Genomic DNA, 15,895 nt, shown 5'->3' on the forward strand with positions numbered 1-15,895 from the left:
CAAGTATTAACAAATAAATTAACAACAAATTTAGGATGATGATGTGCAAATTAGATGTAGTGGGTAAGCACTTATTTAACCAATGCTTTACAAATGTCTTACAAATATCATTTACATGTTTGCACTTATTTCAGCAATGATTTGCAAATGTGTGGCTAACCTGTTTAATAATTTTGCAGTATAAAAATGTTGAATACTAATTGTAGGGACAAAAGTAAGGCCACCACGACCAAGTATTAATAATAAATTAATAAAACATATGTTTGTTCATGAGGTGCAAATGACATCAAGTGCATCCAACTAGAATTCTACAACAATGAAACATTCCACAATTGAAGTTCTAATCTAAAGTTCACAAATTCGTTTAAAATAAATTAAAATGGTAACGAAAATGTTATTTACAAATTCAATCCAGTGTTGGAAAATCAAAAGTATTGTATTGAATTACGTGAAGAATCATATCACGGTGAATATTTTCTGGATCCAAAACCCATTGACATATGTAGTCTTGTCTAAATTGTTGAAGATCTTCATGTCATCATGAATTACTTTTTTAGTACAATGTGTTAACCTTTATATTCTAAAAATGAAATGATTTATAAAATTGAGTATGGCATTTCTGCTAACACATCTGTAAGCTAGCATGCTTTTGTTGTTGTATTTCTTCACACCGTCCCACAATTGCAGATATTTTAACACCATAATCTCGCAATCATACCTGGAAATAAAAACCATACAATTGAAATCACAAAAGACACACATAATTAAGCATTACAGAATTATTTATCCAGACTTCGAGGAGTACAAGTATAGTTGTTGTGGAAGGTCTTCGATGATTACTTCAAATATTGATTTCTCTTTTGGGGGAGTTAACAACAGTGAAAACAAGTGTTCCAGATTGTGGGCCTTCACAAAAACCAAGTTAAAAGTCATGTTAGTGAATTTGGCAAGTCATGGTTGATGTTGGCCAAATAATTAAACAATGAATACAATACTTACAATATGATTATCTATCTCTTTTCTCCTACGACACGGGGGAGGGAATCAAGTACATACAATTTCTTTGATTCCTAATGGAGTGCATAACACCACCAATGTTCATCATAAAGTAAGAGTGCCATAAACTGAAACCAATTAAAAGCAAGCGTTAACAGAAAGAAATCCAGAATACGAGGTACATATAAGTAGTAAAAAAACCATTGACAATTCTAACAAATTTGGCTTTCACCAAATCCTTCGAAGAATGAGGCAGCAAGCCACTAGTTTCAGTGCTCGTTAGTATCTGTCCATTGATCTCAACATATATACATCTGAAAGGTTACAAAGTATGGATTAAAATAATGAAATTCAAACGACCATCAAAGTCAAAAGTAAAGTTCATACTTGTTCCTACATGGACAATATTACTTTATTATGGGACTCGAACATCATCTTACCACAATTTGGAGCTTCTCGAATAGGTACTCCATGGTCTTACGGGCTATGTTTTCATTATCGAACACTAGGTGAAACATGGGGGGTTACATGCAAAAAAAGCTCTGACGATCAAGTCAGCAAAAACTCTCAAAGTCAAATCTCAGTTTAATCACTAAGGATATGCGTACATTTAATTACTAAGGTCCACCCTTATTTATAGGTGATTAATCTCGTTTTACTTTAAGTCAAACCATTGGTTAGGCTTTGGCAATGTGTATTTTGGTCCAACTTTATTAGGCCTATCTAGACTTAATTAGGCCCACACTACAGACCCATTATTCTTTTATGCTGCTTCGACTGATTTTTCCATAAGTCAAAGTCACGTTTTGATCATTACCACTTACATATCTGTTCTTCACGGTTGTGGCCGGTTAGTGTGTACATTGTCTCTATGATTAAAGGAACCGGATAATTGACCTATTTTGCTGCTATGTAAGCAAGTTATTTTGTATAAGGTGTGTGGTGCGACGCTTTGTTACCCGTTATGCCGTTATGTACTCGGTTGTGGTCTTCGTAGTGTTCCTTCAGATAATAGTGGTTTAGGTTAGTGGCTTTAGGGTTTACAGCCTTTATCACACAATTGGCTTATACTTATCAAATTGTGCTTTAGCCCTTCAACTAAAAGCACGTTGTGGATGTTGGACGAGGCTTCATTGCTTATGACACCATTTCCAAGTATCCTTCCTTTGTTATTATAACTATAAGTCACAAAGCCTTCTTCCTTCAGTTCCAACTTTGCAAACTTGAACTTATCACCAACCATATGCCTCGAGCAGCCACTATTTAGTTACCATAGATCTTTCTTTTCATGTTTTATGACCTGCAAAACAACATAGCATTACATGGTACCCTTTGATAGTTTGGGTCCAACATGGTTATGCCTTTCTAAATCTTTTTGGGATCCATTTCATAAATCCCTTAGGTACATCCTATTTTCTAGCATAGCAATTCTTAAGAACATGACCTTTCTTTATACAATAGTTGATAGAAATGAATGGCATAGCATTTGGCTCACTCTTTGAAAAGAAACTAGAGAACTTTTTGCCTTTCTTTTCATGGGTAGGTGTATAACCAAGTCTAGCCTTCCCAAAAACACAATTTTGAGAGCCAAGAATAACTTCCAGGTTTGCTTTTCCTCTTGTGAAGTTTGAACAGGTTTTCAAAAGATATTTCACTTGATTTTCGAAAGTAGTGCAGTTTTCACAAGGTTTTATAACCAACTATTTTTCAGAACAATCAACTGAATTACTGTAAATCATTTCCAAATGTTCGAAATTAGTTTTTAAGTCGACTGTTTCTGATTCTAGTTGGCTAACTCTATTTTCTAGTCAGTTATTTAATCCTCTTAGTTGATTGTTCATGGCAGCATTTTTGTTTGCCTCACTATGCAATTCTTCAAAGTCATGCAACAATTGGTAATAGTTATTTTTATCTTTAGATGACAAGGAACTTACTTGGCTTGATGAGGATGATTCATATTCGGCCATGAGGCATAGATTTGCTTCCTCACTTCCTTATTGAGATGAAGTACTTGTTGAATCATCATTGTCCTCCCAAGCAATGTAGGCATGTCTTTCCTTGGCCTTTATCTCTTTTTTCCTGTCACCAAGCTTCTCCTTCTCTTTGTTAACATTAGGATATTCAATCTTCATATGTCCTTGCTTCCTACAATTATAACATGAGAATTTATAAGTATTGCTTGAATCATTTTGTTTAGAAATGTACCTCCTTTGATTACCTTTTGTTGCCTTTCCTCTTGAGATACTTCCCAAACCTCTTAACTAGTAGATTCAAGTTCTCATTATCACTTGATTCAACAGCCTCTTCCTCGGTTTCATCACTTTTCTTGGAGCTAGCCTTCAAGGCTATGATTTTTACATTCTTCTCACTTGACTCAAGCTCACTTAGCCTTTGCATTTCAATCTCATGCTCTCTTAGTTAGCCAAATAGTACAACTATGGTGGTGATGATGGATAAATCCTTGGATTCAGATATGACAGTCACCTTTGGTTGCCAATTTCTATCAATACACTTTATCACTTTTATGTTTAGCTCCTCTTTGTCAAATTCTTTGCCAGACCCATGAGATGGTTGAATATGTGAGTGAACCTTTTTTGAACTTCAGCTATGGACTCTCCTTTTTGCATCTTGAAAAGCTCATACTCTTGAATCAATGCATGCTTCCTTGCTCTATTCACTTCATTTGTTCCCTCATGTGTAACTTCTAGGACATCCCACATTTCCTTTGCACTCTTACATTGGGAGACCCTAAAGAATTCATCCATACTCAAAGATTAAGTGATGATATTCTTGGCATTGCAATCATAATGAGCTCTTCTCCTTCCTTCATCCCCGTCCATTCAGTCCAAGGCTTGTCCACCTGCTTATTTTCAAGAAGACATTTAGGAGTATATGGTCCATTAATTATTGCATCCCAAATCCCTTTGTCTATAGTTCAATGAAAATTTGCATCCTTATTTTCCAAAACTGATAGTTTAGGCCACAAAACATAGGTGGTCTATGAATAGAGGCACCTTCAACAAAAAGGAGTTTATTTTCAGGCATTTCAAAAGATTTTTTTTATCAAACTTGAATATCTTTCAAGAACCTTGCTCTAGATACTAATTGTTAGTTTTAAAATGGTGATTTAAGCTAAGAAGGGGAGGGGGCGGGGGGTTGAATTGGCTATTTAAAAACTTTTCAATTAATCAAATAGACTAGAAAGTTAGAATGTAAAAGTAGCAGACCAGTACACTTTTGATCAGTTAAAAAAGAAAACATCAGACTAATTTGTTCTTGAGGTATGAAACAGTTGATTAAAAAGACAAATCAATCGGCTAAAATACTAGGAATTTATGCAGAATACAAAATTCGCATATTTAACTCAAACATGAATCTTTTACATACAAGACTTTTTCCAATCAATGTTTCTAACTATTATACAACCTCAGATTGCACAAGAACGCATTAAAACACAGCAAGAAGTGGATTACTTGATTTTCTTGAGATTTTAAAGTGATTCAAAGTGAGTGAGATGAGAGAAAGAGAATTGCAAGTTGTTTTTATACTGGTTCACTTAATCACATAACTACATCCAGTTTACTAGGACAACCTGAGCCTGGTTTCCACTAAATTCAAAAGTTTTACAAATCAAACACCAAGATTAGACTTTTGAACAAAGAAACTCACAAAATTTTTGACTCACAAAAATCTAGACAACTACCCTACAAGAATCACACTTACAGACCTGAAATCACATCAGGCAAACAACCAAAGGCACAAGAACATCCAAACCTGATGGTGGCTCTCCCTAGCCAACCATACATGTGTTCTTGAAGCTACTCATAAGCCAAAATGCCTGCAAGATTAACCAAGATCTTCAAACAATGAGTTGCAACTACGTATTGTAGAGAGAGAGTTTTCTAGAGAAGAATGACAAAGTTCCATGCTCAAAAACTCAGAAAAATGTGACTCTGCTCTTGAAAACACATAATCTATGGTTTGGTTTAAGTGAAATCAGCCGATTGAATACTCTGTACAATCAGCTGATTTCACTTAAGTGAAATCAGTCAATTGAAAAATAATTCAACTGACTGAATGCATTCATACCACAAACAATATACTACAAGCCTTTTAACATGTTAAAACCCATTTTAACAGATTAAAAGAGACACACTAAGACACACAAGACATCTAACTTATGTCATATAGCCTACCAACATGATATAACACCAAAACATTACATTTAACATATTATTTCCATATTTAACACACACAAAACTTAATCTTCAAGTGGATCTTCATCAATCTTCATCAAACACCTATGATCTTCATGCACATGGCTTATTAAATTTTTTGCTTCAAGCTTGCTTGTGCCAACAAATATAGGGTTAGGAAAGTCCTCTACTTCACCAGTAATGCAAGGTTCATCAACACCTTTGTGGTTAGACTCTAACGGTACTTCCTCAATAGACAAATCAACATAGCCATTGTGCTTCCCCTCAAAATTGATATGTGTTTCATGCACGTCAGTAGTGGGAGAATCACGCCCTATGGTTCACCACTTTCATCTCTTGCATCATCAGCGACCTTCTACTCCTCATCACATCCTTCTTCTAGAGACGTGCTTTAAAAATATCTTTACATCTTCTGCATTTGGTCTTTCATCTCCCATAGCAGCCTTACATTATCAAGCAACCTCTTTATCAATTCGTTTTTGTTATTGTTTTCAGCACGACCCGACTCCTCAGATATAATGGGATTGTTTACTTCCTCCAGCGTTAACCTCCAATCAAAAACAACCTGCAAATATTAACAAAATGTCATAAATTCACTTCTCGTACATATTCTATTGAATGTGAAAATCAAACAGCATGGCTTTGCAGTAAAAACCACAAAAATAAGCAAGTAATTAGGTCCCTAATTACCAATTGCAAAGTAGCCAACAATTGGAATTTAAGGTTTATAAACTGACCCAAATACTCAATATCAATTGTCTTCACCTAAAAAATGCAATGGCTAACTACTGTGTAAAACATATGTCATGGGTTTGCAAATATGAAGTTCGTACTATGCACATATGGCCATTGAAAGAAAACAGAATAAGCCAACCAAGTAAATCATCCCTGAATTAGTACTTGAGAAAAGGATATCATTGTCATAACATCAAACCATAGGGAAGCACTCATTAACTAAAAAGGATAAAAATATCTTAGTTAAAATTTTATTGCATCAAGAAAGCAATGAAGATCACCCCTACTAAGGTATTGTATAACACATTTGAACTAGGAAGGCACTTATGCAGTCAGGATATGGCACATACCTTCATTTACATAATACTCAATAAGGCAATCCCTCAATATGGTAACTCCTAAATAAAAATTACATTGCCTAACTAATGTGCAAAAAAAAAAAAAAACCAACATGGGTTGGCATATTTAGAGTATTAAGTGTTTACAAATGTGCATTTACTATGGTGAAAATGACACACAATGGGTTTGAAGTTCTGGACTCCCAACTTAGCACATCAATAAAATAGGTCCTTCATTTCATTCATTATGTACATAAATTGAAGTAGTTGGTCAATAACACACATTGAATGAATATAGCATTATATTTACACAAATGTCAAAAACATAACAAACCTGGTTGCGTCAAAGCACTTCGTAATATTCTCTCACCTCATCTTGACAATCGGGCAAGACAAAAATCGGGGTAAAACTAGTTCACTGCTAATTTCTCCCAACGAAAGCCACCTTGTAGCCCAAACCTTCACACATTAAACAATAATTAATATAAGTCAAAACCAAAACATAATAACTATAATTCTAATTAAAACACATTTACCTGAACCACAGCCACTAAACCATATACAAATATGGTGTGGTCGTTTACCTTTTCACTAAAAACCTTGGATGACCGATTCAAAGAAGATATGAGAAAAATGTGTACAAATTTCTACCAACTATATTGTTGAAGGTTATAAAGGTTGTCTAATAACCTAAAGGGCATGTTGGTTACACTCCTAGAGGTGCTAGGGAAATAAAGTACAACAAAACATAAAAGCACACAAAGACGAAAACGTTGTCAACATGCTTGTCTTCAATACTAAGAATGGTGTTAAATGTCTAAAAAGTTAAAAAAAGAAAAACAATTGAAGTAGGAGACTTCATTGAATTTCCTTCTTTGACTTCTCGATAACCTTTTGCAATATTCATGTTAGCTTAACCAAATCTGAATAAATAGACTATTTCAAAAGGACAATCATACTATGGCTTCAATTCTGTGACTCTCACCCTTTACTTTCTGATGTGACTTAGTGTGGACCATTCATTAATATGTCACTATCTTTTTCTTTGAAATAATCAATGACTCATACTAAGTCGCTAGAAAGTAAATGATGAGAGTCAAAAAATGGAAGTCATATTATAATTTTCATTTCAATATCTGAAATTATTAATTATAAATATACAAAGTAAGCAATAAAAAAAATTAATTATCTAAACTTTCAATAGAGACCTTAGAGATTTCAAAGTGTTTATTTAGTATCAAAGTTATTACTTAAAAATTTCAAAGGTTAATTTGTCGTTATAAAGCGTGTGATATGCATTTATATTATTTTAATTAATGGACTTAATTATTCCAGTTTTCGATGTAAGAATGGTAAGACCAATGCGTATTAATGATTCCTTAACGGGTACCTTAAAGTTACTGGTTAGCATTCTTCATAAAATATTAAACATTTACTACACTCAGACATTTTAGTACTTTAGATAAAATAAAATTATATTAATGACCATTAGTTATATTTCCTTTAATATTACAATTAATTATGAATTTTTACGAGATTCAATGCGTATTAATTATCCTTAACTAGTACCTTTAAGGCACCGGTTAGCAAGACTCTAAAAAATGTTACTGTGATATTAAATATTTATTTATTTATAGAAATTTAGATGTATAATAAATTATAAATGGCAACAAATGAATAGTATATGAGATCCTTAGTGTAAATTTTATATATATATATATATATATATATATATATATATATATATATATATATTGAGTGGTTTAAACAATCTTGTTTGGTTAAGATCCAAAAAATTATTTTGTTGATTTATGTAGTCCAGTTGTTTGCTTAAATTGAAAATGCTTATTCTATTTTTAAAATTGTAATTATAAAAATGCATTTGAAAAATATATTGATAGTATTAGTAATAAACAGCAACAACGTTTTAGTACGTACTTTACTATTTGTTTTGGGCTGATTTTTTTTTTTCATTCAATCAAATTTGATTATCTTAAAAATTTTTTTGTTAGAAATATTTTATTATAATTTAAAAAATAAATAATTAAAATAAAAATTTTATTGTTACTTATATTTTTATAGATATTTAATTTATGGGTTAATGTTTTTAATGGCAAACGGCTATATTCTTATTACTATTTACTTCTTTGTATCCCTTTTCTATCTATAAATACCACCTAAGTGTATGGGGAAAGACACAACAGAGACAACAAACACTAGAGTTTTTCTTAAAAGTGTTATTCTTTATTCTTTATATTATCTTTAAGACAGTGGTGTTCATAAGGTTCGGAGATCCTTCGCTGCACTCGATCGATCTGGTGGGTTGTTGTATCTTGGGAGAGAAATGCATTTGATTTGAAACACATATGATTGTGTATTTGTTTAGCCCTGTGCAGTAGGGGCGTTTTCTCTCTAAGGATAGCGCTATGGGTGCCTCAACCTAGGATATTTCTACTCCTTACCTTTTATCTTTTATTTATTATTATTATTATTATTATTATTATTATTATAATTGTTGATCTCTGATTAATATTCATTGTTTTATATATTGTCTTTATATTATTATTGATTTAATAATTATTATTATATTATTTCATATTTATATTATTATTAGTATTATTTGAGTAATCATTTTCTAATAATTAACTAACAAGGACTCATGATTGTGATCGTACCAATCACTACTCTAATTTTAACACACTTCATATTTAAATTTTCGCTATTATGATAGCTCTTTATATTTAATTTAGTTGAAAGTTCCTAACCTTTGAAACATATGAAGTAGCTAATATACATGTTATATTTAATTATAATTTTATTGACGGTGTGGAAAGCATAAAAATTTGTGACAATATGTTGAATAACTATTTTGATGCTAATTACAATTAGATCCATATTGAAAATTTAAAAGATTATATTAAAGTTAATTTTCTATCTCGGTGTATGCTTAAATTCGTATGGAAAATTTGGAAATACGTATTAATACATACCCACTTATTTTTTTTCGAAAATAATAGTAAATTATAATAACAAATATTTTAATAATATGCCCAAGGTATAATTAACTATCTTGTTCCTAAAAACATAGTATATCCATGTCTATAAATAAACAGTTAAATGAATAGCTACATTATAAAAACATAAAAATATAACTCATGGAATACGATGCACATAATTATATTTATTTTAAAATTTTTTTGAATAAGCACATAGTGAAATTATGTTAGGAAAAAGTCCAAGTGTAAGTCAAAAGTCCCACACTGAATAAAATAAACAAAGTTAAATACTATATAAGAGTAAAGACCCATAACACCATTATCTTAAGGTTTTGGAGTTAAAGTGATGTCAAATGTTTTATATGTGTAAGACTAATGTCATATACCATATGAAACCACAATTTCTCAATGACTATAATCATAACCCATGCCTTAAGGTTTTAGAGTTAAAGTGGTATATAATCATATGGAACCACAATCTGCCCACAAGTATAATCATAACCCATGTATACTACATATATATAAACTTATCAAATTCAAAACGGACAACATTACGTTATGCCAGATATTAACAAAATATTTTCTCATATTCACCATATTCATTGTTTTTTCCATAGTTTCTAAACCTGATCAAGCAGCAACAGTTTTTCTAGAAAGGTGTACAAAGAGACCTGTTAAGACAATTGATTTGTATATTGTAGACAAGGGAATCCTATATTTTCCTGTCTCAAATAATCCCCTCAGAAATGGCCAATAACAAATAATCAAATAAACACTACAAAAAATCTCACCAATTCCACACTCGTTCTTGCTTTGAATTGCCACCACTGGTCGCGTTCCTAATAACCTGATAGTTATTGATGACAAATGCAACAGCAAAATGGTAGTGCCTGGCAAGAAAACTAGGGATTCATCGAAGGTGTACCTGCCACCATCCTTGTCATCTCCAACATCATTTGTTGGAGGTAAATCTTTCTTTGTTACGTCAAACACAGTTTCAGACATTCTTAAAATCTTAAGTAGGACACTCAGAAAAGCACAGAAACCAGCATTCATGGGTGTTATTCTTGACATCCTTTGATTATTCCACCATGCTTTTATTGATAACCCTTCTGCTAAATACACTGATACAGTGTATACCTTGTAAATTACAAGAATAGCAACTGGAATACACATTCCAAGGCCTTGAATTAAACACAATCCGAAGTTAATCTTCATATTATAAACCCTAAACCCTAAACAAAGATATAAGCATAGTACAATGTTGACCTTTGGAATTGAATAAAAAACAAAATATAATTATGTGCAACAAATTTAGGACTCTACTAATAAACTACACTTGGATTTGTGTTTTGTTTAAAGGTTGTTGTTGTTTGATTTGTTTACCTGTGGCAATAAATTGGAATTGGTGATGATGCAGTGTGCAAGAAGACATGCATAACATACTTCAAACGCTGGTAGCAGTCCCCAATTGTGAATCCACATATATGCTATGCACTGTCTCAAAGTAAGCTTATGAAAAAGGGTGCCAAAAATAGGACAGTGCTTGCTTACAAAGATCTCCAGCACCCCTGTGGCCCATCTCTTCTGTTGGGCCATCGTAGTTGGGCCACCTCCTGGAGCAAAGCCCGTGAAGGCAATTGGGTTTGGTGTACACATTTCTGATCTCCAACCTCTTTCATGGATTGTCAGTCCAGTAAGCACGTCCTCTGTTAGGGATCCATATATCCAACCCACCTATAATTTCCGATCAACCAATTTCACCTTCAATTTCATTAATATATATGTATTTTTATATGAAAAAAATATCAAATTATTTTAGTGTTAAAAAGTATATTTTAAACATAATTTTTTAAAATTTGTAAGATGAAGTTTACACTCACTTCTATACTATAAATTGAATTTATCTCTAATCGATGTGAAACTTTGGACTGAAGAGAAGTAAACTTTATACAGTTATTTCTCATCCTTATTTGAATACCTGTTTGCCCCATCCTGTGCCATATTCATATCCACAACCAGCAACTTGGCTTGCTGCCTCAATAACGTTTACAATATTAACAGCATTTGGTGAATATGTCCTTCCTTCCAATGCACAAGCAACTGACTTCATAAGCTCTTTTGAAGCTCCAAATTTTTGTTTTAATTCCTTTTCTGATATGCTGTTTCCTGAAAAAATTGCTGGAATGCGTAAGATAAACCATGGAAGCCATGGAAAATGTTCTTAATATAGTTTTTACAGGAACATCACACTTGAATTTTTACTTTTATATATACAGGATTAAAACACAAACTATACACTGAACATGCTACTAAATTACAATAGTATCATGAAAACATGAAAGTATGAATGTAACATGTACCCTTGTCAAGGTCATCTGGAGAAAGACCATATATAACTTTTCTTCTATGGAAGCAGTTTGTTCCTGCGTAGAAAGGCCCTTGCAGCCCAGCTAATCCAGCTGCCAAGTACTGCATTATATAGAAAGAGATTTTCTTAGAAGTAATAAATTGACCTAACTTATATACATACATATATATATATATATATATATATATTGAAAAGGGTTTTTTCTTTTCTTCTGTAAAGATTAGTATTTAATTCCAATCACCTTAATCAAAATTGTCATCTGGTTTCCAAAAGGATCGTCCTTCAATGTAGCGTAGAATTGTTGGGGAAATTGAGCAAATGCAACTTCTTTTTGTCCTTTGGGATCAAGTAAAATGCACAATGCATGATGAACAATCTTTGGATTATTAACAATCATGTCACAGTCCACGTTCAGCATAAAGGGAGCATTGGTTATCAACCCAGAGACTCTTGTCTGAAATATAATTTTGTTGGACGTTGAATTACCAAAAAGATTATGAGTTTGTGATTAAAAGCATGGCAAAGAGATGAAGTGAGAGATTCACCATTGAGATATATCAGAAAAACAAAAAAAAGACAAGTTTCTCACCAATACATTCATGGCACCAGCTTTGAAATGATGAGAATGTTTTGGCCTCTTCTCTCTAGATATATAGATCAAATGAGGTAACCCATCTTCAAGGTCTTCTTTGTTCTCCCATATAACCTTACAAATTCTTAGTATAAGTAAGCAGTGGTATTTTGTTTTAAACTAAAGTTAAATATAACATGCCAGGGTTTTGTTCATATATCTCATTGAGTAATAAAAATGTTATCTTAAAATTATAAAATATGAAAATTAATATATATAAAATAGAATTGATTTAAAAACAATTACATGACAAAAGAGAAGATATATAATAACAATTATATGACAGAGAAGATAAACATATATGATGCAGATGAATATAGAAACTATGAAATTTGTTTGATATTGTTGAATAGTTCAAGAAATGGCGTAAATAATTAATTCTATATATATATACCTTGATTATGGATGGATGATTTGTCCTCTCAGTGTTTGAAAAAACAGCAAAGTTTCCATGACTTGGATTTGATTTTTGGGATGCTTCCAATTCTATTTTTTGGCTAAGATCATCATACATATTCTGCCAACACACAACAAGACAACCATTTTGAATCTTTGTGGTCAGAGACACCATAACTTAGTTACTATTTTATTGATTTTAGTCTGTTGTTTGTCTTTAATTAATTATATACTCTCTATTTGGATTTTTTTTTTCAATAAAAATCAGATTAAAAGTTTAGAGAAAATGTAATCTACTAAGATTTTAAAATTAACGTAAATACGTTTTACTGTATTTGATAGAATTACCGAGTTTCGGAACATAACAAAAAACTTGTGATATGGTATTTAACTATATTTTAACATATTACAGTTTTTTTTTAAGATTAATTAATTACGATGAATATTTTCTAATGTTTTAGTATAAGATATATAAATATCACACTATACCCACAGTTTCATTCAAACCGGTGAGATTTTTTTTAACCTCTCATTCTCTTTTATATTAGTAGCCAAAAACTTGTATTTTTGGCATTACATATAATCTTTTCTTTATTTGTCGAATAATATAAATATTAGTAAAATAATTTATCCTATTTATCTTCCAATCTTACGTAGCTTCTCTAAGATTAACTTAGTAGACCAATCTTATCTTTATCAATTAAGATTTCGGATTTAATATTATTAGTTAGCAAAAATCATATTTTTAAGTCTATTGTTTGATCTAAACAAATGTGATACAAGATGATGCTAATGCATCTTAGTATAATGTAGATATATGAAAAGAATTTGACGATAAAATCCTTTAAGTAGTAAAATATTGAAAACCATATTGATTTTAATTTCCATTACTAAATTTTAGAATTTCTTTTGTTATCTCTTACAGTTTCAAACTTTTTCTAGAAAATCAGAGTTTTCAATATTATAATTGCATAAAGTTCTTTCAAATATTTTAATTCTCATCATAGATATTCATTAAAATAAAAAACAACAAATCTAATCTTTAAAAGAAATGTTATAAGTTATTACATTCCTATATATTTATTAAAATCTACAAAAAAAAATGGTATGCTAAAATAATCTTCTAAAATCTAGTAGCTGAATTCTTTTTTATGAGAAATTGAGAATGTCTTCAATGTTAATTATTTATTTGACAAAAATATTTTTTGTTACGACTCATTTTTTTCCCAGTAAAATATAAATAAAATACATTTATATTCTAGACTTTTTCTAAGTCTAACTTTATTTTGTATACGGAAAACTTTAAGAATTTTTACTTTGATCATTGACATGAATATTAAATAAAAGTTAAATTAATGATGAGATAATTTGAAGCGCTTAAAATAATTGAAAAAAAAGTGTCTCATAAATGTTAGCAATAATTTAACAAATATATACAATTTAAAAACAATATTAATATTGAAATATTAAGTATTTTCTTAATCTTGAAAATTAATTAATTGATTCTTATATAAAATATTGGATAGAACAGTTCCTTTTATAAAGTCTTTATAAAATAATACTTGATATGGATAATAATTATATGCTAAATATATTCGAAATCTTTCTCATAAAGCTTAAAATATAATTTTAATGTAACTTTTACAGGAAAAAAAAAGATCAAAATAATGTATAAATTATGGAATACTTACCTTCATCTGTAACCATTCATGTATGAACTCTGGTGTGTTGCTGGCTGTGGAGACTTCTGGTTTGGCAGAGAAGTATCTGAACGGAGTTCTAACTTGCACATTGTGTTTCTTGCAGAATGGTACCCAAAACTTTGCAAATTTGGAGGCTTCTTGAAGAGCGTAGAAGGTAAGAGGGGAACAACCATCGTCAGAGACATAACATGCAAGCTTGTGAGGTGGGTAATCAAGTGCCAACAGAGACAACACAGTGTTCACTGTGATAATAGGTGGTTCAAGCACAGGATCCGCTGTTGTCACAAACATATCCACTCGTGGAAGCTCCTGCACACTGCTCACAAAATTCACTAATACCAACAATGCATCACCAAAGACAAAAACATGCAGTCTATACATTAAAACATTTTGAAAAATCATATATTTTGGTTGTCCTCACCAGTACTTTTAGACTGTATTAATGTAAATATGATTTGTTAACGTTAGTGCAAGGAATCTTATACTATATTATAATATATAACAAAAATTAACAAACACACTGTAATATATACCTTTGTAAGAGACGTTCTGGGTAGGTTTTGATTAGTGCTGGACTCCACTGAGTGGAGAGGGTGAAAAACCAAGAGATGGTGAACCATGATTCGCAGACAAAAGCAACAAACCAAGGGAATGAGTAGTTGTTGACAGAGATAACGCGGTAACCAAGCAGCAACAAGAGAAGGATCAAAAGCAAGCTCTCCGTTACCCTTTTATAAGTGTACTTGTACCGGTGTTTCTCATAGAGAGGGAAAGAGTTTTTGTTGGCCATTGATATGAGCCAAGGTGCTAAGAGAGCTCTGAGTGTGTGTGTGAATACGATGATGACTACGAAGGAACGTGTATTTAAAATAAACAAATGAGTGTCGTAAAAAAATTGTAATTGGTCACGTGCTAGGTAACAGACAAAGAATTGACAGTTAAAACTTAACAGTTACCGGCCGGCCCTAGATTCTTCTTTGTTGTTATTGTGGCAGCAGACAGCTCAATTATTGGATGGTTATTTTGTACCTCGTTTTCTAGTAACTTGTTTCATTGGCCATCTGGGTAACGTTTTAGCACCCCATATATTCGTCTGAAAGAGAAGAAGCGAGATATAGAGAGATAGATACATGTCAGAGAAAAAGTTGTGATCCATCGCATTACGTAAATTACTAGGGCACTATCTGTAACACAAGATACTGGTCCATGTGGTTGTGTTACATACAGAAAACCATACCGTACACAGGAATCGGTGTTGGGAGAGGACCACCAGAGGAGAAGGACAAGATAAAAATTACATGTGATGTGAAGGTGATCGTTAATGATCAGTGTTTTTCTGCATTACGGTCCCATCTCAGTCTTCCAAAGCATTTTCGACCACACGGGTCACAAATTGCTGCAAGATTTGTAATTCAAGATGTTGGTTTTCATGGATGGAACATTTAAGGAAAACATGGGATGTCTACTATTTTACCACTTTTTTTACTATCTAACGTGCCAGTACGTTTTTAT

General features: G+C 31.7%; 1 protein-coding gene and 1 long non-coding RNA gene across 4 annotated transcripts; both read right to left on the reverse strand.

Annotated features, from left to right (window-relative positions):
- Nucleotides 1-424: 424 nt before the first annotated feature.
- Nucleotides 425-7,976, reverse strand: LOC146881719 (uncharacterized). Of its 3 annotated transcripts, none has more exons than XR_014986549.1 (6): nucleotides 6,621-7,976; nucleotides 3,215-5,778; nucleotides 1,437-3,141; nucleotides 1,000-1,310; nucleotides 806-906; nucleotides 425-718 (listed from the first exon to the last, which is right to left on the reverse strand). It is a non-coding gene; the product is annotated as an uncharacterized LOC146881719 (long non-coding RNA). The 3 variants fall into 3 exon arrangements; XR_014986550.1 differs by having other exon boundaries at nucleotides 1,000-2,296; nucleotides 2,931-3,141; nucleotides 6,621-7,974; XR_014986548.1 differs by having other exon boundaries at nucleotides 1,000-3,141.
- A 1,874-nt stretch (nucleotides 7,977-9,850) lies between these two features.
- LOC114168909 (cellulose synthase-like protein H1) lies at nucleotides 9,851-15,227 on the reverse strand. The gene is made up of 10 exons (XM_085669059.1): nucleotides 14,917-15,227; nucleotides 14,372-14,699; nucleotides 12,679-12,801; nucleotides 12,243-12,359; nucleotides 11,895-12,107; nucleotides 11,646-11,754; nucleotides 11,264-11,451; nucleotides 10,669-11,019; nucleotide 10,517; nucleotides 9,851-10,466 (listed from the first exon to the last, which is right to left on the reverse strand). Exons 1-10 carry the CDS (start codon nucleotides 15,171-15,173, stop codon nucleotides 9,913-9,915), a joined length of 2,241 nt encoding a protein of 746 aa, XP_085525185.1. The 5' UTR covers nucleotides 15,174-15,227; the 3' UTR covers nucleotides 9,851-9,912.
- Nucleotides 15,228-15,895: the final 668 nt, after the last annotated feature.

This window comes from Vigna unguiculata, chromosome 11 (genome assembly GCF_037176805.1).
Source record: "Vigna unguiculata cultivar grain cowpea cultivar isolate G323 ecotype 2 chromosome 11, ASM3717680v1, whole genome shotgun sequence".
Classification (NCBI taxonomy): domain Eukaryota; kingdom Viridiplantae; phylum Streptophyta; class Magnoliopsida; order Fabales; family Fabaceae; genus Vigna; species Vigna unguiculata.

Excerpts from the sequence above, each read along its gene's own strand:
- LOC114168909 (XM_085669059.1), bottom strand. The coding sequence starts at position 15,173 with ATGGCCAACAAAAACTCTTTCCCTCTCTATGAGAAACACCGGTACAAG. Across the intron at positions 12,802-14,371 it reads ATGAATGGTTACAGATGAAG|AATATGTATGATGATCTTAG; the intron begins GTAAGTATTCCA and ends GTGTGTTGGCAG. Across the intron at positions 11,452-11,645 it reads TCCAGATGACCTTGACAAGG|GAAACAGCATATCAGAAAAG; the intron begins GTACATGTTACA and ends CAATTTTTTCAG.